At 40.2% G+C, this 25,613-nt stretch overlaps 4 protein-coding genes across 4 annotated transcripts in view; all 4 read right to left on the reverse strand.

Moving 5' to 3' along the window:
* Positions 1-25,613, reverse strand: part of LOC125802521 (uncharacterized) — a 94,178-nt gene that overhangs the window by 58,039 nt on the left and 10,526 nt on the right. The gene's annotated exons all lie outside the window — the stretch shown is intronic.
* On the reverse strand, positions 479-1,562 carry LOC103043276 (trace amine-associated receptor 1-like). The gene has a single exon (XM_022667974.2). The coding sequence runs from the start codon at positions 1,502-1,504 to the stop codon at positions 479-481; it is 1,026 nt and encodes a 341-aa protein (XP_022523695.2). The 5' UTR covers positions 1,505-1,562.
* LOC111191888 (trace amine-associated receptor 1-like) lies at positions 6,942-8,004 on the reverse strand. The gene has a single exon (XM_022667984.2). It carries the CDS (start codon positions 8,002-8,004, stop codon positions 6,979-6,981), a length of 1,026 nt encoding a protein of 341 aa, XP_022523705.2. The 3' UTR covers positions 6,942-6,978.
* LOC111191893 (trace amine-associated receptor 1-like) lies at positions 9,268-10,439 on the reverse strand. The gene has a single exon (XM_049478525.1). It carries the CDS (start codon positions 10,436-10,438, stop codon positions 9,413-9,415), a length of 1,026 nt encoding a protein of 341 aa, XP_049334482.1. The 5' UTR covers position 10,439; the 3' UTR covers positions 9,268-9,412.

Below are 25,613 nucleotides of genomic sequence, written 5' to 3' on the forward strand. Positions count from 1 at the left end.
ATTTAGATATGAGGTTTTAATTTCTCAAAATGTCTTAAGGAGTTAGGTTTATACAAATCTGATTATCCATCCACTGTTAAGATTATCCATCCAATGTTAAGATGGTACCCAGCAAAGTGGATGTTTTGAACATTTGACCATTATAAATTATCAATATCATAGCAAGTATTTTTTCATTTGAATGACTTTTCATTTTAAAAATTGACAAAGTATATGCATAATTTTGTTAAAACAAATTAACATTTTAGCTGACAACAGGTTCAGTGAGTTTAAAATTAAACAAGGTTAGAAACTTAGTTTAATGACTATTATACTAGAAAAATTGGCTCAAAACATCCAAAAACATTGTAAATCATTGTGCATTTTTTCTCAACTAAATGTGTCAAAGAAAACCTAGCTTGAATTTTAAATCCATAAAATTTAACATAAATTCAATATTATGCAAAGTAAGTAAGTGCATGAGTCGTGGTTCCTTTTTTTAGTGTGAAAACAAGTTTGTTCTTGAAGACCCTGTCTGAAATATTTGACCTGATATAATCATCCTGAAAGCTTTTCTAAACCACTTGTAGAAGAAAGCATAAACAATAGGGTTACAAGTAGAATTCATAAATCCGATCCAAGCTAACATATTTATTAAAACTAGAGGAATTTTAGAAGGAATGAAAGGACTCAAGACATTGCAAATAAAAGATGGAGTCCAAAGGGACAGAAATACACCTAAAACCACAGCCAGAGTTTTAGTGGCTTTTTTCTCTTCTTTGCTCAACACTGATTTTATATTGTTTTTACATTTTGAGTCCTGAATAGACTTTGCTTGCTTTTTTGCAACACGGAATATTTTCATATATATACTGAGCATCACAACGCCTGGGATGTAGAAGGAAAAGGCAGAGGAAGCAGTGCTTGATGCTACACTTTGAAACAACACACAACCTCCCTCACATGCAACATTCTTATAATAAAACTCTTCAACACCCAGAATATTCAGCTCTAAAAATATTATTACAAATCCGGCTGCAGCCGAGACACTCCAGCAGATAACAATCATTATTAATGAGACAGAGGAAGTGATTTTACTGTGATAAAGCAGGGGATGACACACAGCAAAATATCTGTCAATGGAAATGAAAGACAGGTTTATAATGGAAGCAGAACATAACATAATGGCAACACTGCAGTGTATTTTACAGAATACAGTCCCTAAATACCAGCAAGTCTCTACAAACTGAACCATAAACAGTGGCATAAAAAGTGCCCCCAGCAGCAGATCAGTTACAGCCAGAGACAGAACGAGGAAGTTAGTTGGCATGTGAAGCTGCTTAAAATGAACAACAGTTATAATGACAAACAGATTACCAAATACTGTTAAAATCACCACTGAACCAAAGAACAAATAAAGTGTCACCTTCAAAAACAGAGGATAGACGAATTTTGGACAAGATCCGTTTAAATATTCATAGCAATAAGCAGTAATCTCCACTTTCTCTGTGTGGCTTGAATTCATTCTGTTGAGCCAGAGGTCTATCAGATCTATCCTTTAATTCACTTTCTAAATAAAGCCACACAGTGGTTCTTTATAGTCTTGCATCAGTGCAGATGTCTTCCCAATGCCCTCTCAGTCATGTGTTTATATCCCATGGTAATAATCTTGAAGACTAGATTTAAAGTAGATACTTTATTTTCCCTGGCATCTAAACAATTACTATTACAACTATATACATTCAGTTTAACAAAATGCTGTTTTAAACTTATAGATTACCCACCCTGAAATAAAATGTGTAGCATACAGTCATAGCCGAAAATGTTGGCACTCCTTAATTTTTATTTTTCTTCAGAAAATGTAGTATTTCTTCTAGGAAATGGTTGCAATTGCACGTTTTGTTATATACATGTTTATTAGGAACCCTATTGGAATTGCTCATATTCTTAGGTGACCTTGTTTTTAGGTGCTAGAATTTTAATTTTTTTTTTTTTTTTACTGTGAAAATGATTATGGAGCCCAAATCATAAGCCATCCGAAGACGAAACTTGAAGACTAAATAGAGGAGTTGTGAAGTTCTGCACTCAAGTAAAGGGACTCTAGTAGGTCTGATGGAGGCGCTATAGAGCAGCATTATGGGTTTTGGCTAATATTTCGTGAAATATACAACCCAGAGTAAAATTATTTTATTATGTTACCCAAGCCGTGACTGAGTTAACTAGCCAGCAAGCTAACCAGCAGCAGCAGTTCTCCAGTATTCTTGAGCACCTCAAGGGCTTAGCTGTAGCTAACGCGAGCCCTGTAGCTAACACTAGCATGCCCAGCTCTAGCTCTGTATACGGCTTTCCTGTGTGCAAACCAGAGATTTTTGATGGTGATCCGGAGAAAAGCAGCGGATTTCTTCTACAGTGTTCTGGGTATTTCAGCAACTCTCCGCCTGCTACGGATAAAGCTAAAATTGGCTTTATCATCTGTTTAAAAATTGACTTAATTCTGAGGTACTGAGAGATTTAGCATGTAAGGATGATTACCTTTCCTTGGATCAGCTAATCTCTCTCTCCATCCGACTGGACCAGCTGCTCTCTCGCTGACCCAAGACCAACCTCTGCTCGCGATCCTCTTCTGTGGCACATCTTCACGTCTCATCTGATTCTCCTGAGAATTCTTCTCCACCTGCACCGGAACCCATGGACATCCAGAGGTCCAGGTTGTCTCCAGCGTAACGCCAACGCCGCATTCGTTTCTATTTGTGCCTATACTGTGGGGAGGCTGGTCATCGCAAAGCTAAGTGTGGTCTCCTGATCTGACCCGTGAAGGTTCCAGCCCTGGGAAATTCTACTTCAAGTTACAAATCTTGGTGTTTCACGTTACCTGTTAAAATTACGTCACCCACTGGTTTGTTCTCTGTCTCAGCGCTCCGGGTCGGAGGGGAACATAATCAGCTTGGACTTGGTTAAAGAACATGGACTTCCCACACAAGAACTTCGCCACCCCATCTCGATCCACGCGGTGGATGGGAGGTCGGTGCGCTCCAAGCCGGTGACTCTTCAGACTCTCCCTGTTACATTGCAAGCCAGCGCTCTCCACCACGAAGAACTGCCTCTGTTTTTGCTCCCGTGCACCGAACACCCTGTGATCAAGATCCATGATCCTGTGGTTTCCTGGACTGACGGAGATATTACGGTTTGGTCATCTTACTGCCATGAAAACTATTTAGCTTTAGAGAGTTTAGCCTTACAGTCCACCTCTATAGAGAGCCCCAAAGCTGTAGAAACTCCTGTGATCCCTTCTGATTTTTCCGAAGTTTTCAGTAAATCCAATCCCACTAAGCTAACTCCGCACCGTCTTTATGATTGTGCTATAGACCTAGTCAAAGGTGCCACTCAACCCAAAGTTAGGGTATATCCTCTCACACTCCATGAAGAGAAGGCTATGGCAGAATACGTTAAAGAAGTGCTCGTGCAGGGTTTCATCTTCCTGTCGGCTCAGGGTTCTTCTTCCTAAAGAAGAAAGACAGGGGATTAAGACCCTGCATTGACTACCGTGGTCTCAATGAGATATCTAAGAAGTTTGCGTATCCGCTACCTCTCATTCCATGCGCACTAGAACAGTTATGTGAAGCCAAGTACGAAATTAGATCTCCGTATCGCGTACAACCTTATTCGTTTCCGTGAAGGTGATGAGTGGAAGACTCCCTTCACTACCACCAATGGGCACTACAAATATTTAGCTTTGAGTTTCGGTCTCGCAAACGCCCCAGCAGTCTTCCAGTTGTTTGTGAACGACATTTTTCGTGACATGATTGGCAAACACGTAGTCCTTTTTATAGATGACATTTTGATTTATTCCTCCGATCTTGAGTCTCACATTTTGCATGTTCGCTCAGTTCTCCAGCGGTTATTAGAGAACAACCCTTTTGCTGAAGTGCGAGTTCCACCTCCAACAGGTTGCATTTCTCAGCTACGTAATCAGTTCACAGGGTGTCCTTGTGGATGACAATAAAGTCAGTGCTGAACTAATTGGCCCGTTCCTCAGTCTATTAAAGAGTATCTGTGTTTTTAGGCTTCGCTAATTTTTATAGGCATTTTATTTCAGTGGTATAGCCGCTACACTTACTGCGTCAACCAAAGGGGCTACTAAGGTTCTCAAATGGTCTCCTGAGGCTGACCAAGCCTTAAATAAACTAAAAGCTGCGTTTGTATCTGCTCCCATTTTCGCGCATCCCAAACCCGAGCTCCTTTTTGTGGTCGAGGTCGACGCATCTAAAACCAGGGTGGGGGCTGTTCTCTCTCAGCGTAGTGGGTCTCCGCCTAAGCTTCATCTCATTGCCTTCTTTTCGCAGAAGATGTCATCTGCGGAGGGTAACTACGCCATAGAGGATAGGGAGCTACCAGCTGTAAAACTGGCTCTCGAGGAGTGGCGTCACTGGCTGGACGGGGCCGCGCACCCGTACACGGTTCTCACTGAACACAAGAACCTAGAGTACTTATAGAGCACTGCTAAACGGCTCAACCCTCATCAAGCGTGTTGGTCTCTGTTTTTCTCTGGTTTTGACTTTTTAATTATGTTTCACCCTGGTACTCGCAACACTAAGGTGGATGCATTATCCTAGGTTTTCAGTTCCCCGGATAACGCATCTCAGCTTTATCCACTGCTTTCCAGACTGCACAGACTATTTATTTTGGCATTCCTGAAGATATTCTCTCTGATCGTGGACCACAGTTTATCGCGAGTTTGAAAATCAATTTTTGAGCATTTGAGTGTACATGTCAGCCTGACCACCAGGTTTCATCCCACTAGTAACGGTCAGTGCGAACACGTTAATCAAGAATTAGGCAAGTTTCTTCATCTATACTATTTTAAACATCCTACTGACTGGTCACAGTTCCTTATATGGGCTGAAATTGCACAAAACTCCCTCACTAACTGCGTTCTGGGGTACCAACCTCCGTTAGCTCCATGGACAGCCGTGTCTTCCGGCGTACCTGCGGTGGAGGACTGGATGAAGCAGAGCGAGCAGGTGTGGGAGGAAACTCACCAGCAGGTTGCGTAAATACAAGGAGCAGTCTGACAGACACCAAGGTAATACCCCCAGTACGAACACGGGGATCGAGTCTGGTTATCTGTAGAGGCCCTCCTGTTTCTCCCACACACAGCTCTAACGGAGGATTTCAGTTAAACAACTACACTACCCAAAACGCACCACCCGCTGACATCAAACACACACCCGATCACGTGACACCTCACCTGCTTCCTCCAGGAAGCCCCCAATACTGATTACCTGCAGTTTTTAAGGACACTTCACACACACCTGTTCCGAGTATTGTTTGGTTTACCCACTTTACAAAGCGTTACTATCACATACCACACCATAACATTTATAGCCATAAATAATATATTATACAGCAAAATCCACAGTTAATCCTGCAAAAACACACACAATGCTACTGGCTGTTATCTTTCATCAGCTTTCTTGCCATTACATTTTATTTAATATTCTACAGGATCTCTCCCACAGGAATCATTTGTTATTTAATTCTAAATAAATAGAAAATAGCAATGTAACTGAAAATCCCTGTAGATAAGGATTTTGTCCCATTTCATCCACATAGTTTGACACTGGGACTACAATATTAAATGAATGTTCTGTTCCACCTTAAAAGCGTATCTACTACAGCCTGAAGCCTGTGTGTCGCGACAGGAGAATTTAAGGTGGAATGGTAAATTAGCAACATTTAAGGTGGGATAGCAAATTCATGTGAGTTGTTTATGTAAGGAAAAGTGTGTTTAAAGTGCATATTTAAAAAAGCTAAGTGGATAGCGCTACCTGCACGTAATTCTATAGCTTGACCAGCGTGCGCACCTTAACTTAGAAACAAGCCACCTGACCAATAATGAGCCAGCAGGCAGATAAACGAGAGGAAGCTTATTAACATGGGATGTTATGATCCACTTTAGGGGGGGGTTGAAATTGTATTACAGTATTCTTCTAGCCATAGATACTGCATTGTTTTTGTAGCATTTAACATTGTATGTAAGAAATAAATTAAAATGTTTTGACCCCCCCCCCCCCCCCCCCCAAACTACTGTTTTAATAGGGGGGTCTGACCCCCCAAACCCCCCCCGTAATTCACACCCTGGTCTCTGGCTCCTGCAATACATTGCAACATCCTGAAGTAAAACCCCATCTATCAAATAGGTTTATAACTCCACTGTAAGCATGGAGAGACTAGCACTGCCCAATGCTAGCAAAGCAAAACTTTAACAAACAGTAATCTGTGGTCTGAGAGACCACAAGATTGTGGCCAAGAGCTTTTACCCCATAGGGTCTCTTTTTCTAACTAACCTTTGACCAAAGTTCTACCTCTAAGAATAAAATCCAGTTAGTAAAACAGTTTAAGGTCCACAGTAAAGTTTTGTTTTTATATAATAATTAATTACAGCATTTAGATATGGGTTTCTCAAAATGCCTCAACCAGTTATGTTTATACAAATCTGATTACCAGCCCATGTTTGTTGTGTGTTTATATAGTACCCAGACTAAGCAAAGTGGGTGTTTTACATACAATTGTTCTAAAAAGTGAAAAGTGAAAAAGAAAGAAATATAAAAACTTGTAGTTTCAAACACCTCCGAAAAAATGTCACCTGAACATTATTAATTATTGATATCATAGAAAGTATTTTACATTTAAATAACAACTTTTTATTTAAAAAATGGCTTACTAATGATATGAATAATTCTGTTAAAACAAAATAAAAATTGGCTCGAAACATCCAAAAACATCTTTTTAAAAAAACAGCTTAATTCATTGTACATGAGTTACAAAAGTAAGTAATGACTTGCCACAGTACATGTTTTTACCCAACTAAATGTGTCAAAGAAAACCTAAATTAATCTATAAAATTTAACATAAATGTAATATTATGCAATAAAAATAAGTGCAAAGCTTAGTTTAATTTCAGACAGGTTTTGCTATGAGTTGTGGGTCCTGTTTTTTTCAGTGTGAAAACAAGTTTGTTCTTGAAGACCCTGGCTGAAATATTTGACCTGATATAATAATCCTGAATGCTTTTCTAAACCATTTGTAGAAGAAAGCATAAACAATAGGATTACAAGTAGAATTCATAAATCCAGTCCAAGCTAACATATCCATTGAAACTGGAGGAATTGCATAACCTATGAAAGGACTCATGACATTGCAGATGAAAAATGGAGTCCAAAGTGAGAGAAATACACCTAAAACCACAGCCAGAGTTTTAGTGGCTTTTTTCTCTTCTTTGCTCAACACTGATTTTATATTGGTTTTACATTTTGAGTCCTGAATAGACTTTGCTTGCTTTTTTGCAACACGAAATATCTTCATATAAATACTGAGCATCACAACACCTGGGATGTAGAAGGAAAAGGCAGAGGAAGCAGTGCTCGATGCTGCACTTTGAAACATCACACAACCCCCTTCACACACAATATTCTCATAGTAAAACTCTTCAACACCCAGAATATTCAGCTCTAGAAATATTATAATAAACCCAATTGCTCCAGAGAAAGTCCAGCAGAAGACAATCATTATTAATGAGACAGAGGAAGTGATTTTACTGTGATACAGCAGGGGGTGACAGACAGCGTAATATCTGTCAATGGAAATAAAAGACAGATTTATAATAGAAGCAGTGGCCAACATGATCACAACACTGTGGTGTATCTTACAGTATACAGTCCCTAAATACCAGCAAGTCTCTACAAACTGTACCATAAACAGTGGCATATAAAGTGCCCCCAGCAGCAGATCAGTTACAGCCAGAGACAGAACGAGGAAGTTAGTTGGCATGTGAAGCTGCTTAAAATGAACAACAGTTATAATGACAAACAGATTACCAAATACTGTTAAAATCACCACTGAACCAAAGAACAAATAAAGTGTCACCTTCAAAAACAGAGGATAGACGAATTTTGGACAAGATCCATTTAAATATTCATAGCAAAAATCAGTAATCTCCACTTTCTCTGTGTGGCTTGAATTCATTCTGTTGAGCCAGAGGTCTATCAGATCTATCCTTTAATTCACTTTCTAAATAAAGCCACACAGTGGTCCTTTATAGTCTTGCACCAGCCCTCTCAGTCATGTGTTAATATCCCATGGTAATAATCTCAACTGAAAACTAGTACACCAATGGTTAAGAGGTGGCTTGTTTTTTTTTTTTTTTTTGTATGACTTGTAGTAGATATGCATTTTTCCTTTCATCTAAGCAATTACTGTGCAAGGAAATATTCAGTTTAGCAAAAAGCTGTTTTAAACTTAAAGATTACCCACCCTGAAATAAAATGTGTAAAATACAGTCGTGGCTGAAAACTTTGGCACTCCTTATTTTTATTTTTATTTTTGACATTTTTGTATTTCTGCTAGGAAATAGTTGCAATTACAGATGTTTTGTTATATACATGTATATTTTCATTGTGTTTACTAGAACAGCACAAAAAATCTGTAAAAAAAAATGCAACTTTGACATTTCACACAAAACTCCAAAAACCCAGTTAGTAAAACAGATTAAGGTCCACAGTAAAGTTTTGTTTTATTGGCTCCTCCAAATTTCCTATGTTTCAAGACTATGATACGATCAGCTGACCTCAGAAAGCAAGACTGATTTTGCTATATAAGTATAATATTAAGATTAACTAAAGATAAACTCATCTTGGTAATGCAAGCATAAACTTGTAGGTGGGTGACATGCTTAATGTGATCTTTTCTTGTTAATTAATTGTAACAAATACTTGCTTCTAATAGTAACGTTAATGTATTTATTATTTGTTTTTTGTCAATAATTTATTGCAGAACATGATTTACATTGCAGCAACCATCAAGCAAGCGAAACAAAAAATCCATCAATTACAGCATTTAGATATAGGTTTCTCAAAATGCCTCAACCAGTTATGTTTAAACAAATCTGATTACCCAGCCCATGTTTGTTGTTTGTTTAGATAGTACCAAGACTAAGCAAAGTGGGTGTTTTACATACAATTGTTCTGATAAGTGGAAAAGAAGCAAATTTAGAAAGTATTTTACAATTAAATATCGAGTTTTGTCATTTAACATTTTGGCTAATTAATTACATGCCTAATCTTGGTAAAACAAAAGAACTCAGTATGACATTTTAGCTGACAAATGGTTCAGTGAGTTTAAACTTAAACAAGGTTAGAAACTGGCTCGAAACTTCCAAAAACATCTTAATTCATTGTACATGAGTTACAAAAGTAATTAAACATGACTTGCTACAGTACATTTTCACATTTTTTCTCAACTAAATGTGTCAAAGAAAGCTAAAATACTTGAATCCATAAAATTTAACATAAATGTAATATTATGCAATGTATGTAAGTGCAAAGCTTAGTTTAATTTCAGACAGGTTTTGCTATGAGTTGTGGGTCCTGTTTTTTCAGTGTGAAAACAAGTTTGTTCTTGAAGACCCTGGCTGAAATATTTGACCTGATATAATCATCCTGAATGCTTTTCTAAACCACTTGTAGAAGAAAGCATAAACAATAGGGTTAAAAGTCGAGTTCATAAATCCAGTCCAAGCTAACATATCCATTAAAACTCCAGGAATTGTATAACCTATGAAAGGACTCAAGACATTGCAGATAAAAAATGGAGTCCAAAGTGACAGAAATACACCTAAAACCACAGCCAGAGTTTTAGTGGCTTTTTTCTCTTCTTTGCTCAACACTGATTTTATATTGGTTTTACATTTTGAGTCCTGAATAGACTTTGCTTGCTTTTTTGCAACACAGAAAATCTTCATATAAATACTGAGCATCACAACGCCTGGGATGTAGAAGGAAAAGGCAGAGGAAGCAGTGCTCGATGCTGCACTTTGAAACAACACACAACCTCCCTCACATGCAACATTCTCATAATAAAACTCTTCAATACCCAGAATATTCAGCTCTAGAAATATTATCATAAACCCAATTGCTCCTGAAAAAGTCCAGCAGATGATAATCATAATTAATGAGACAGAGGAAGTGATTTTACTGTGATACAGCAGGGGATGACACACAGCATAGTATCTGTCAATGGAAATAAAAGACAGATTTATAATAGAAGCAGTGGCCAACATGATCACAACACTGTTGTGTATTTTACAGAATACAGTCCCTAAATACCAGCAAGTCTCTACAAACTGTACCATAAACAGTGGCATATAAAGTGCCCCCAGCAGCAGATCAGTTACAGCCAGAGACAGAACGAGGAAGTTAGTTGGCATGTGAAGCTGCTTAAAATGAACAACAGTTATAATGACAAACAGATTACCAAATACTGTTAAAATCACCACTGAACCAAAGAACAAATAAAGCGGCACCTTCAAAACAAGAGGATAGACAAATTTTGGACAAGATCCATTTAAATATTCATAGCAAAAGTCAGTGATCTCCACTTTCTCATTGTGGATTGAGTTCATTCTGTTGAGCCAGAGGTCTATCAGATCTATCCTTTAATTCACTTTCTAAATAAAGCCACACAGTGGTCCTTTGTAGTCTTGCACCAGCCCTCTCAGTCATGTGTTAATATCCCATGGTAATAACCTTGACTAAAAACCAGTACACCAATGGTTAGAGGTGGCTTGTTTTTTTTACTTAGACTTGTAGATATGCATTTTTCCTTTAATCTAAGCAATTACTATGCAAGGAAATATTTTGTTTAATATATTTAGCAAAATGCTGTTTTAACGCTTAGAACCATAGCCTGCATTAGTGTTTTTTTTTCTCTCTGTTTTTGTCAGTTCCTCCTACAGCTCATATAACACAGTAATTATATCAAACAGTCACATGCTATGAGCTCTTTTACTCTAAGCACAAGTTTTTATGCATAGACTTTAAATATATTCACACCTAAGATATCTTTTTAAACATAGTTAGACTAGAGTGTATATGAGTTGAAAGCATAAGAATATTGATGGTAGTTCATTACATGGCTTATTATTTTGACAAAATACATGGAGAGCATCAAGCGGAGTTATTTTTCTTCATAATCAGACGTCTAGGATACATGTAGATTACTAAAAACAGTCAGACAGTCATAACCTTTCAGTATTTTGATCAGGACCAGTATGGCCAATAATATTCCAACTAATAACAAAACTGATTTACTAAACTAGATATTTATTTTCAGCTGCTTATAATAACAACATATATTATGATAATATTCCAGTTATTTCACAAAATCATGAGAAAAAAACACTTTTATTTAGGACACACAACGAAAACTGTATACAAAAATGTAAACCTTTTAGTCTAAATAAAATAAGTACTTAGTAGAAATGTGCACTAAAATAAAAACTATATAAAGTAGTGCGCACCATACCTAGCTTTAGTTTGAGTGCAGGTAGTTTCACACTTTGGACACTCTGTGGACACTTTTGAGTCATTTACTAATGTTATTTGGTTTTGAAACATCATATAAATATGTTTGAAGCACTAGAAGTATATAATACAATATTGGTTGGGGAAAAGCAAATATTGCACATATTTTGTAGGCCAGACAAAATCATTGGCACCTTTTCAAAATTCTGGGTAAATAAATTAGTTCCAAGCATGTGTTTAACTGTAGCAAATAACGTGTGGGCAATATTAATATCACACCTGGAAACAGATAAAAAGGAAAGAAGTTGCATCTTGCATGACAATTGTGGAAAAATATTGTAGCTTGTGGCTGGACGTGTTGGAAAAGTAGCTTTATTGCTGAACTAGGAATAATTGGTTGCTGTTGGCCGCAACCATGCTAAAAGTACAAAAAGCTAGCGCTAACAAGCTAATCCTAGCCATGGGCCCATGAAAATCCTGTTTTTTTTCCCCGCTCATGTTCCTGTATTCTGGCATGGATAGGGGCCCACTGACATTGAGAGCGTACAGGGCTCAGAATTTACTGCTACGCCCCTGACCATAGAACTCAGGCTGAACACACACTCTCACAACAAGCCCCCTCTCACACACACACACACACACAGACCCTACGCTCTCCCGCCCTGTATCTCCCCTTCTGTCCCCCAATCATGCGCCCGACTCATACACCAAACACAGCAGTGCATTTAACATTCAGTAAAAACTGAACATAACTGCAGATTCGCTACATTGCTCCCACTAAGTCCCTCTCCTCCTGGGATCACTTCTCTATAACCATCGACTCTCTCTCTCTCTCACCGACAAAGGTTGCTAGGAACCTGGGTGTTATGGTTGATGACCGGCTCTCCTTCACACACCATGTGGCCTCGGTTACTCGATCCTGCAGCTTCGCGCTTTATAACATCAGAAATATTCAACCATTTCTGACGCAACAGGCCACCCAACTCCTGATACAAGCAGTCGTCATCTCACGCCTCGACTACTGCAATGCCATACTAACTGGCCTCCCGGCATGTGTAGTAAAACCACTACAGATGATTCAGAATGCAGCAGCACGTCTGGTCTTCAACCAGCCAAAATGGGCACATGTCACCCCGCTGCTCATTGAGCTCCATTGGCTACCAGTTGATGCTCGTATCAAATTCAAAGCTCTTACAATCGCCTACAAGTTCATGACAGAACAACTCCTTCCTACCTGCACTCCTGAAGGCTTACGCTACCACCTGGCCACTGCACTCCTCCAATGAGCGTCGCCTCGCTTTACCAAACATTTACACAAAGCAATACAGACTGTTCTCACACAGAGTTTCCCAATGGTGGAACAAACTACCTTCCACCACCAGATCAGGAGAATCTCTCGCTATCTTTAAGAAACTCCTGAAGACAGAGCTCTTCAAAGAGCACTTACTCTCCTAACACCTCTAACACACTAACTACTTCCAACCTCATTTCCTTCTTCCCCTACTTTACTTTCCTATCACATTATTTTCCTTTGACCTCCTTTAAGCCCTATATAAAGATGTTTTTACCTTCTGTTACTTTTGAACTTTATTATTGTAAGTTGCTTTGGACAAAAGCATCTGCCAAATGTAATGTAATGTAATGTAATGGATCAGTAAAAAAGTCTGGGAGTGGAACACACTGTGGGGAGATGGAAAGGGCCAAATGCTTTGAGTAGGGGTTGTCACTATTTGGGAGGGGGAAATGCCAATGGTCTTTGAAGTGTGGTATGCAGCAGTCCAAGATCCATGCATATTAGATCTGGACTGCTTGCAGGACAGGTGGATAAGGTGGGGGATTTAGCAGGGGACAGGGACATAAACAAACTAGACTGAAGTTTGGCAAAATTTACATTAGTAAGCCAAAATCTTTCAACTACAGCAAGAACTTTTTACCTCCAGCCCCAAGCTTTCCGCCCCACTCTTTCACTCATTAAACACATCCGTCATATGTAGTCCCATATCGACCAATTATGCCATTAGTCAAAGAACACTTGATTAAGCTCCAGCCTGGCAACTGAAGCCCGCTTCCTGAAATTTTCTGTAAGGGTTGGTGCTCGATCAAAGCGTCCTCCGGGGCATTGGAAGGCGTGCCAGGCCCTCTGTATGGCACCAACCTGTCTCTGTTAAGGGACATTTTAATTGGGTTAATTGGCTAATTCTGGATAACCGAGAAGCCACCAAACCCTGGGGCACAACCAATGCAGTTAGGGCACTAGACAGGCGCGCAATGCTGGAAGATCGGTGTCTCCACTGTGGAGCCTCGGAGCATCAGGGCGCTGCCTGCCCTGAGCTAGCAGTTAAAGGCCGACGTCTGTTAGGGGAGGAGGGACCCCTAACAGACCGACCAGGGTCCCCTCAAACCCAGGGGGTGTTCCTTAATGCCACACTTGCGTTTGCCTTCCTGCTTTTTTGGACTCTGGAGCAGCAGGCAACTTTTTGGATGGGGCCATGGCCAGGAAGCTTGCCTTGCCACTGGTTCCCCTACAGGAACCCCTTCCCATAGTGGCGGTCCTCATTCAGAACAGGTAGTATTGTACATTATAAAGGCATCCGATTTGCAGATGATTTTGGGTTTCCCTTGGCTCCAGCGACATAACCCCCACATCAACTGGCTGACCCGTTCAGTTTTGAGGTGGGGCCCGCTTGTCGAACAGCCTGCCTTCAGACCCCCAGAACCGTCAAGGGTGGGGAACCTGACCCTGGAGGTCCTGATCTGTCTCGGGTACTTGAAGAATACCAGGACATCCACGAAGTGTCCAGCAAATGGCAAGCTCAGATACTGCCCCCCCACCGTCCTTGCGACATGGCCATTTACCTTCTCCCTGGGACTAGTCTTCCCAGGGGAAGGTTGTTTTCTCTTTCGAGTCCTGAGTGCCGGGCTATGGAGGAATACATCCAGGAGGCCCTTGCCCTGGGATTTATTCGACCCTCTTCGTCCCTGACCGGCGCCGGGTTCTTCTTCTTTGTGGGGAAGAAGGATGGTGGGTTGAGGCCCTGTATAGATTACAAAGGCCTCAATGAGATCACGGTTAAGAACCGTTACCCCATATCATCGGCCTTTGAGGCACTGCAGCAGGCCACCGTCTTCACCAAACTGGACTTGCGCAGTGCCTACAACCTGGTTAGGATCACGGCGGCTGACGAATTGAAGACAGCGTTGTCACCCCATCTGGGCACTGTGAGTACCTAGGTATGCCCTTTGGTTTGATGAACGCCCCCGCTGTCTTCCAGGGGTACATTAATGAGGTTTTCCGGGAGGCATTGGACCGATACGTGTTTGTTTACTTGGACGACATTCTCATATGCAGTCGCTCTGTAAATGAACATGTTACTCACGTCCGACGGGTTCTCCAGCTACTCCTGAAGAACCACCTCTACGTCAAACTGGAGAAATTGGAGTTCCATGTGCAGACCATCTTGTTTTTGGGCTTTATTGTGTCACACAGGGCCGCCGCTCTGCATACGCAGACAACGCAGCCAGCGTTAGGCCTCAACCATTTTGCAGTTGCAGGGAGCCAAATTGACAGAATGAAATGTGTTGAAATTATGACATTATTAAATTTAAAACCCAATGTGAATTATTTATGATACGCTCATCTTTTTTGTCTTTAAACATTGCATGGGGCACCTACTCTACTACTTAAAAGCGGCACGTTATTATTTTTGTGCATAATATAATGCCCCCACCCCTATTGCCTGAAATGGCACGGCTCGGTTTGCTCTGTTGGTTGTTGCCAGATGTGACATTTTCCAGTCAAATAAATAATCAAAAAATTCATGGAGGCGCTAAATCTTGCGCATGTTTAACCATTTTTAAAGTGTATGTGGCCATTCTATACAAAAACTTGTCCAGTGCAATATTTGTGTAAGTTAAAAACTTAAAATAAAATAAACAAATAGGATGAAAAATCGTAACTTATCTGGCAACCTTAGTCCTAACTAAAGTAGCAACGCTACTTGAGTTTGGCAGGAGACAAGTTCACCGCGCGAAGTTGCTACTAAATGGTAATTCAACTATGAAGCGACGGTTTGAGTCTGGAGCTGAGAAGAAGAAAAAGAAGCAGAAAGATGAGGCCCATGCATCCCTTTCTGGTGAGTAACTTCGATGATAAAGGTTTAAATAGTTTTGATTACTTCATGTTCAGTGGTGTTGCCTGAGCTAGTTACGTTGGCTTTGCTGATTTGGTAGCTTTAAACGCTTAACTAGAAACTAATCTGGGTATTGCAAGGCACGTGGCACGTTTGCAAATAGTAGTAGTGTAGTTTGAAGATTTTTAGTGACTTTAATAAAAAATTAATAAACAGAGTAGCCTACCTATTGACTAATGCCGTCAGTGCACTATCCAAATGGTCTGTATGACAGCAGGATCAGACAGCTCTATAGATTTTGACAGGCTGATATAAATACACCACGAATATAAACGATAATTTCATAACCTTTAAGGCTGGCTTGTGTAAATGACGTGTCCACTGCTTAAAATAGACATGCATCGTTTCATTTATTATTTATACATTATAAATAGTACTCTTGTGCTGTTCTTCACTGTTATTGGCCTTACTTATAACGTTGTAAATATTCACAGTTACATGTGTAATTTTAATAAATAGTAAAATTTTGCGTAAACCTTTTGTGTTTGTGTGTGTGTGTTTTTTTTTTTTTTTTTTTTTTTTTTTTTTGGGGGGGGGGGCCTCCCTGACCAGTTATGCTTAGGGCCTCCAAAACCTTAGCAGCGGCCCTGGTGTCACATAACACTCTGTGCATGAACCTCACCAACGTCAAGGCGGTCGAGAACCGGCCCGACCGACTTTGGTGCGACGATTCGTAAGAAACTTTAGCTCTGTGGCCACCCTGCTAACTGCTCTGATGAGGAAGGCGTTTGGGCAGTTCAGCTGGTGCACAGAGGCCCAGGAGGCGTTTGATGCTATCAAGCACCTGTTGACCAGGGCTCCACTTCTTCGACTGCCTGACCCTGGACTACCGTTTGTCATAGAGGTGAACGCCTGTGCATCTACATGTAGATTGTGTTTTTCTGTCTTCCTCCCCATTTTTCTCTCCCTCTGTCTCCGTTTCACTAATTAGGTGGATTCAGTAGGAGGAGCATCACCTCGCCGCCTAATAGATCCTCCCTGCTAGATCTACAGCTTGCCAATGATGTGCATGCTCAGACCAGATGGGGCAGGCATTTTGTAAAATAGTGTAGCCCAGTCACATCAGTCAAGAGATGAGAGCTGAGAGGTGTGTCACTAAACAGTTGCGAGTGGCAAATGTTGGAAATGTTTGGAGGAATGTGCAGTTACAATGAGTTGTTTGATCTTGTGAGTGTGTGTTCCACTCCACTCCCTGTAAGCTACCGCTGTCGCACCATGTCTGTGGTGGACATATAAGTTGGACCCTTTACATTATTCAGTCCGTACATAGGTAAAGCTTTGTCTAGACACACCAGGTAAGGAGCGGGTTTCCATTATTGTATTTTTGGTTTAGTTTAGTTTTTGGGTTAGGCAGTTTAGCACACTTTTATTATTTATTCTATCTTTGGTTTGGCACCATCCGTAGTCCACCTTAGTAACAGTTTAGGGTTTCATTTTTGCATCTGCTACTTCCACACTCCGTATGTGTTAAGTACATGCTTCATGGATTCTGTAGTACTTATGCCCTGAACCAGTACATCCCTGCACATTTTGACAGCAAAAGTCAAAAGTTTGGACAAACTTTTTCATTTAGTATATTTATTTATTTCATTTCATTTATTTTCTACATTGTATGTTAATATTAAAGACATCAAACAATTAAGGGACATATATGGAATTATGTAGTAAAAAAATCCCCTGACATGAACCCAATTGAAATGGTGGAGATAATTTGGCATGAGCTGGAGCACAGTGTGAAGGAAAACAGGCAACTATTGTTCGGCACCTTCATGAAACCCTTTAAGACGGTTGAGATAAATATTCCAGGTGACTCTATCTCATGAAGACACTGAAAAACAGGATGACAAATCTGTCATCAGTGCAAAATGTGGCTACTTAGAAGAATTTTAAGTATAAAACATATTCTGTTTGGTTTAACCCTTTTGTTTACAAAATAATTATACATTCCTGTATAGCTTTAATGTCTTCAATATTAAAGGTATATTGTAAATATCATGACAGGAAAGAAACTTTAAAATGAGAAGAGCTGTGTCCAAATATTTGAATGGGGCTGTACACACACATACACAGTCAAACATATGATAAAACTGACACAAAAACAAAATAAACACAAGAAAACAATATAAAAATTAAATAAACTAAACTAAATAAAACTAAGCATAATGTGTTACATTATATCTGAAATAAATGAGTTAATGGATGTCACTATAAGTTTAATCTATACCTTATTCATTTGCCATGTCTCTTAAGCAAAGTGTAAAACTTGTTTTGTGGCTTGTTTTCAAACTTGTTTAAATTCATTTTTTTTAATGAAATGTATTTTCTTCATTTTTTTTAGTGTGGAAATAAGTTTGTTCTTGAAGACCCTGTCTGAAATATGTGGCCTGATATAATCATCCTGAAAGCTTTTCTAAACCACTTGTAGAAGAAAGCATAAACAATAGGGTTACAAGTAGAATTCATAAGTCCAATCCAAGCCAGCATATCAATTAAAACTGGAGGGACTGCATAACCAATAAAAGGATTCATGACATTGTAAATAAAAAATGGAGCCCAAAGTGAGAGAAATACACCTAAAACCACAGCCAGAGTTTTGGTTGCTTTTTTCTCTTCTTTGCTCAACACTGACTTTATATTGTTTTTACATTTTGAGTCCTGAATAGATTTTGCTTGTTTTTGTGCAACACTGAATATTTTCATGTATATACTGAGCATCACAAGACCTGGAATGTAGAAGGACAGTAGAGAAGAAACAATGCTCGATGCTGCACTTTGAAACATTACACAACCTCCTTCACATGCAACATTCTCATAATAAAACTCTTCATCACCCACAGTATTTAACTCCAGATATATTATCATAAACCCAGCTCCAGCTGAGACACTCCAGCAGAAGACAATCATAATTACTGTGACGGAGGAATTAATTTTACTGTGATACAGCAGGGGATGACATACAGCAAAATATCTGTCAATGGAAATAATACTAACCAAATACTGTTAAAATCACCACTGAACCAAAGAACAAATAAAGCGGCACCTTCAAAACAAGAGGATAGACAAACTTAGGACAAGATCCATTTAAATATTCATAGCAAAAAGCAGTGATCTCCACCTTCTCAGTGTAGCTTGCCTTCATTCTGCTGAGTAAATTGTTTTCCTCTGTAATGTAACCTATAAACCTGCCGTCAGATCTTATGTTGAATTTGCTAGGAAAATAAAGCCACACAGTGATCATTTATATAATGAGCTCAGCTACCACCCTCCCAGTCATGTGTTAATATCTCGTGATAATAGTCATGACTGAGAATGTCTTTATCCTTAAATGAGACAACATATATCTTATTTATGTCTTTGTTTATGTTTGGTGGAACCCAGTACATTAATGATTAAATGAGGCTTGTTGTTTAAATTTAGCCCTAAACAGTCACCCCAAGGTGATCTATTTCACAGTTCCTATAAAATCTGTGTAAAGTTCCTTAAAGCACTCTGTCCATCATTTTAATTCATTAAGTCACTAAGTGACTTACAGCGCTGTGAAAAAATATTTGTCCCTTACAGATTTCTTCAGTTTTTACTTTTTATCATACTTTTATCAGAGTTTTTAAGATTATCTAACACACTTTAATCCAGACATCCAGATCAACCAGACAACCAGATCTCTGTGGAGAACTTAGGCCCACTCTTAGCCTGTTTAACATCAGGCCAGACCATCTTAATTGGACTTTGACTAAGCCATTGAGAGCTGCAGAACCCAAGGTCATAAACTTAAGGTCATAAAATGATGGACAGACATTCTACTTTAGGATTTTCTTAAAGAGCAGAAATCTTGGTTTCATCTATTACAGCAAATTATCCCACACTCTTGACTGGACAGAGAAGAAGAAGAGGGGGGGCGAACTCAGAGTATTTGGGCTGGAATTCGGGGCAGATTTGCTGGAAAAGCTGAAGCCCCAAAAAGTTGAATCAGAACATTCAACTATGGCAAGGAGATTTGAGGGGAGGTCTGACTGTAAAACGCTTTGGGAACTCCAAGTGACCTTGTAGTCCTTGAGCAAGCCAGAGGCTGAGCTGATGTGATGGTAAGTTGTTGTGTATAAATCGGGGGTAAGTGTTGTTTCATCTAGGATGGTGGGAAAATCCAGAAGAGCATGAAGAGCGGAATTAGGGAAAGTGGAAAAGGGGTTGAGTGTTGCGAAAAGAATGCAGTAAGACAGATAATGAGAAGAGAAGGAGGTGTGGATTGAGAGCGTGAGGCTCTCTTTTGATGTCTCTGATGACCGGAGAATATAATGTGATTGGAAAGGGTGAGGAGATCCTAGTACCAGTTGAGAGAGAATTAAGACAGAGCGGTAAACTAGAGAAGGAAGAACGGGTAAGAACAAATGCTGGTGAGATCAGGAAGGCAGTGTGGAGGTCTAAGGAAAGAAAGGTAGGGAATGAATTAAGTAAGGTGTTTTAAGGCGCTGCCAGCCTGTTCAAATATAGGAGTGTACTGGAATAACAGCATAGAGGGTGAGGTCCTAGAAGTCAGAAATCAGTTGAAGTGGAAAGATTGTGTCGAACGACTGAATGATGCACATGGTGTACATGTAGTTTAAAGGCCCCAAAAAAGAAGCCACTGCTCCCCGTCGCATAGCAGGAGTGACCAAGGAAGTTAGACAGGGTGCCCATGACGGTCCAACTTGACCCGAGTAAGTGAAGTGAGGTGTGGGAAGACGATGGGGAGATTGAGGGAGGACGGATGGACTGATGAAGGGGAGGGATGAGGAAGGGATGAGAGAGAGAGAGAGGGGAGGAGAAAAACAAGCCTGAGCGGCGTGGCTGCCGGGAGCAGCAGCGGTGAGAGAGAAGGAAGTTGCAGAAGTCTGAAGGAGACATCGCGATAGCGGCCAGATTGGGCCGAGGAGCCAGGAGAGGAGACGTCACCTGCGGCATTTGGGGAAATACACACCATAATCAAGGAAGGCAGCCACGCAGTGGTGGTGGAGGAGATAGGGTGGACAAGAACAGCCGGTCGTAGAAGACAGACAGGTGGAGGACCATCGTGGACCAGGTAACATGCAAGGTTGTTAAACAAGCAGGTATAGAGAAAGTAACAGTTTATATAGGGAGGAGAGTGGAAGGAGTGAAAGTGTGGATCTCCCCCTAACTACTTATCCAGGCTCTAAAGTAGCAAAGCAGCCCCAGACCATTAAATTACCATGTTGGACTTTCAGTATAATGTTATTTTTCTGAAATTGTGTTGTGTTTTTTGTCAGATGTCACAGGACACTTTTATGTGTACTCAGGTTATCTTTGTCTGATATTAAAGTTTGTTTGATAATCTGAAAAATGTAAGTATGAAAAAAACAGCAAAAATGAAAGAAAGGGGTCAGAAAGAGGTCAGACATGAGCTTTGATATGAAAGGGGTTCCTTGATCTGTGAGGATCTCTTTTGGAATTCCACCCCCGACTCATTAAGAGCACCAGTTCGAATGCCACCTCCTTGGACATTTCTTTTCGGAGGGAGACTGCATCAGGGAACCTTGTTGCATAGTCGAAAGTGACCAAGATGTATTTGTGCCCCCAGGTGGACTTCGGCAACGGCCCCACTATATCCATTCCAAGTTGTTAGTATGACATGTCAATAATGGGCAGCGGGATGAGCAGAGTGGGCTGGGGCTTGTAAGGGCCGGTGAGCTAACAAGCTGGAAAACCACCCTGATGGACAGCCAGTAGAACCTCTGCTGTATCCTGGCCAGCGTGTTTTATGCAGCAAGGTGACCTTCAAAGGGGAGGTTGGTGGGCTAGGTGCATAACAGTGTCAATGTGGTTGCAAGGTATGAGGAGCTGCTCCACCATTTCTCCATTAACTTGATGAGATGGTTCTTGATCATGAAAAAGGGTGTGGTGAGGGCCTCCCGTGGCTCACCGTCCACCTTGCACACATCCGCCCACACCTGCCACATTCTCTCATCCTCTTGCTGCTCCCAGCTAAAACCCCCCTCCCTAAGCACCTGTTTGGCCGGCTTCTTAGTCTCTTCGGTGGCACTCCTGCCTGCTGCTTTCTCCGCTTGGCATCGCTACCCACAAATACTCGAGGAAGGGGCGCATCATCATCGATCTTTCTGCCCTGCACAGATCTGCCTTGCCCTCAATCAATAGTTTGATTCCCAGTGCTGACTTCTCAATGTGTTATGCCAGCATCAACAATGCTATCTCAGTCATCCCCATCCTAGGCATGCTGCCTGGCTGGCTAAAGCCAACGTGGTCTTGGCTTTCAAGATTGTCGCTCTGCAACCCAACCTGGCACCTTTTTTGGGGTGCGTTGGCGCGGGCGCTATTATTTTGCGGTTTGTCTGACCTTTGGCTGAGTCCCTGTCCAGGATTCTCCTCAATGTCTATCGTATCCCATATGTCATTCATCTTTTGGACGATTCCTCATCCTCAATGCTCCTCTCCGGTCCGCTACTTCACCCTTCTATCTCACCCTTCTAACTCACCGTCCACCTCGCACACATCCGCCCAAACCTGCCACATTCCGCACACTGCTCGAAGCAGCAACTCCTCTCTCATTTAGGGCATTCAAATTACGCTATGCGTATTATTCCCCAAGGCAGGTCCTTCATTTCCCATCTTCTCAACCTCTCTTCTTCTGTCAACTTTCTTTTACAGACTGTCACCTTGAACCAGGCATGCATTTCTGAGCTGCATTTCTGGCTTCTCCTGCTCACCCAATGGAATGGCATATCTTTTATCCATCATCCTAATGTTTTTGATCGCACCATTTTTTTCCTCTTCACTGATGCCTCCCCTGTTGTTGGATTCAGAGGCTATTGTGGCACATGATGATGGAATTGATCATGATAGATGATGATTGTTGGCCTTTATTGACCAGTCTACAGCTGATAGTGACTCCCCCACTTTACGGCAATTGTACACTGTTGTGGTTGCGCTGTGCTCTGGGGTCACCTGTGGACCAGGAGTATTGTTTCCATTCATTCTGACAACTCCACCGTCATGGACATCATCAATAAATTGAGATCAAACAATCTCTTTATCATGCTCTATCTTTGCCATCTCACCTGGCAATCAATCCTACATCAGTTCTCCTTCAAAGCTTCACACATACCTGATCTATCTAAACCTACTGCTGAGGCTTTCTCTCGCTTTCACCTACAGAAATTCAAGACTTTGGCACCGCACATGGACCCACAGCCCTCTCCGACTCCACCTTATTCCAACACCATCCTCCCTCTTTAGCTGAGTCTAGTATTGTCACGGGTGAGACAAGTATAAACAAGTATAAACCAGCTCACCATTGCTTCCTAGGATTTCATAATTAACTCTGTATCTCCAAGCACCCTGTCCACCTACTGAACCAGCTGTCTGCCTTTCTCACCTTTTCCAGCATCCATTTTTTTATTTGCTCTTCCACACTTAAATTCTACTTCTCTGCCATTAGTTTTCTTTCTTATCCTGTTACTGGGATCTCCTCACCCCTTTTTCAAGCATCACCAAATACCTCTACTCATCAGAGGCATTCGAAGACGGGAGCCACGTTCCCTTAATTAGCACGTCCACATCACATCACACATTCTGCATTACTGCCTTCAAACACTCCCTCTATTTCTGCCATGCTCAAACCTATGTTTATCCTGGCTTTCTTCGGTTTCTTCAAATTCACCACCTCCACTACCTCACAAAATCCTCTCACCCCCCCCCCCCTTCCTTTCCTGAGTAAAGGGCATGGATTAATCTACCAAAATTAAGTTATGTATATAATTCCACTTTGCCAGTATTACCCACACCCTTTACTCCTCCCACTCACCCTCTATAGAACCTATATAAAACCCCTATATCACTACCTTTCTCTGTACCTGCAGGTGGAACAATTTTGCACCCCTCCCTATCTTCCTCCTTCTTCCTCTCTCTTGTATCTCTTCTTGGGGGGGTAATGTGCTCACATTAATTATTTTTTTTAATAAACATACTTCCAGGATCAACTGTATATTTATTATTTGTGAGATTTGCAGGACAGCACAAAACATGCTTTTAATAACCAAGTGAAACACAAATTCCAGCCTTGGTTTTCATTTCCCAAAGTGCCTTAATCAGAAACACATTAGAAACACATTTTAGCTAATGGCAGAATCAGTGGATTTAAAACTATGAAGGGTTATATACACAAATTAATGTCTATTATCCACAAAAAAGAAATATAAGCATTGGTAATCTTTTTAACTCATTCTAAATAAGTGTTCAAATATAACTAAGCATAATGTGTTACAGATAATTTTCAACTAAATATCTCAAAAAAGCTCATGTCAAAATAGTTTAATTGATGTCAAGTTAAACCTAAACTTTATTCATTTTCCATTTTTTCAAGTAAAGTGTAAAACTTTGACTTCGGACAGTTTGTTTTAAATGAATATGTTTCTATATTTTTTAGTGTGAAAACAAGTTTGTTCTTGAAGATCCTTCTTGAAATATTTGACCTGAAATAATCATCCTGAATGCTTTTCTAAACCACTTGTAGAAGAAAGCATAAACAATAGGATTACAAGTAGAATTTAAAAGTCCAATCCAACCAAGCATATCAATTAAAATTGGAGGGACTGTGTAACCAATATGAGGATTAATAACAATACAAATGAAAAATGGAGTCCAAAGTGACAGAAATACACCCAAAACCACAGCCAGAGTTTTAGTAGCCTTTGTCTCTTCTTTGCTTAAAATTGATTTTATATTGTTTTTACATTTTGAGTCCTGAATAGACTTTGCTTGCTTTTGTGCAACACGGAATATTTTCATATATATATTGAGCATCACAACGCCTGGGAAATAAAAAGAAAAGACAGAGGAAACAGTGTACGATGCTGCACTTTGAAACAACACACAACCTCCTTCACATGCAACATTCTCATAATAAAACTCTTCATCACCCACAGTATTTAACTCCAGATATATTATCATAAACCCAGCTCCAGCTGAGACACTCCAGCAGAAGACAATCATAATTACTGTGACGGAGGAATTAATTTTACTGTGATACAGCAGGGGATGACATACAGCAAAATATCTGTCAATGGAAATAATACTAACCAAATACTGTTAAAATCACCACTGAACCAAAGAACAAATAAAGCGGCACCTTCAAAACAAGAGGATAGACAAACTTAGGACAAGATCCATTTAAATATTCATAGCAAAAAGCAGTGATCTCCACCTTCTCAGTGTAGCTTGCCTTCATTCTGCTGAGTAAATTGTTTTCCTCTGTAATGTAACCTATAAACCTGCCGTCAGATCTTATGTTGAATTTGCTTGGAAAATAAAGCCACACAGTGATCATTTATATAATGAGCTCAGCTACCACCCTCCCAGTCATGTGTTAATATCTCGTGATAATAGTCATGACTGAGAATGTCTTTATCCTTAAATGAGACAACATATATCTTATTTATGTCTTTGTTTATGTTTGGTGGAACCCAGTACATTAATGATTAAATGAGGCTTGTTGTTTAAATTTAGCCCTAAACAGTCACCCCAAGGTGATCTATTTCACAGTTCCTATAAAATCTGTGTAAAGTTCCTTAAAGCACTCTGTCCATCATTTTAATTCATTAAGTCACTAAGTGACTTACAGCGCTGTGAAAAAATATTTGTCCCTTACAGATTTCTTCAGTTTTTACTTTTTATCATACTTTTATCAGAGTTTTTAAGATTATCTAACACACTTTAATCCAGACATCCAGATCAACCAGACAACCAGATCTCTGTGGAGAACTTAGGCCCACTCTTAGCCTGTTTAACATCAGGCCAGACCATCTTAATTGGACTTTGACTAAGCCATTGAGAGCTGCAGAACCCAAGGTCATAAACTTAAGGTCATAAAATGATGGACAGACATTCTACTTTAGGATTTTCTTAAAGAGCAGAAATCTTGGTTTCATCTATTACAGCAAATTATCCCACACTCTTGACTGGACAGAGAAGAAGAAGAGGGGGGGCGAACTCAGAGTATTTGGGCTGGAATTCGGGGCAGATTTGCTGGAAAAGCTGAAGCCCCAAAAAGTTGAATCAGAACATTCAACTATGGCAA

Source organism: Astyanax mexicanus, chromosome 1 (assembly GCF_023375975.1).
Source record: "Astyanax mexicanus isolate ESR-SI-001 chromosome 1, AstMex3_surface, whole genome shotgun sequence".
Lineage (NCBI taxonomy): Eukaryota > Metazoa > Chordata > Actinopteri > Characiformes > Acestrorhamphidae > Astyanax > Astyanax mexicanus.

Bases quoted from the DNA above. Each gene is read 5' to 3' on its own strand.
- LOC103043276 (XM_022667974.2), bottom strand. From the start codon at position 1,504: ATGAATTCAAGCCACACAGAGAAAGTGGAGATTACTGCTTATTGCTAT.
- LOC111191888 (XM_022667984.2), bottom strand. From the start codon at position 8,004: ATGAATTCAAGCCACACAGAGAAAGTGGAGATTACTGATTTTTGCTAT.
- LOC111191893 (XM_049478525.1), bottom strand. From the start codon at position 10,438: ATGAACTCAATCCACAATGAGAAAGTGGAGATCACTGACTTTTGCTAT.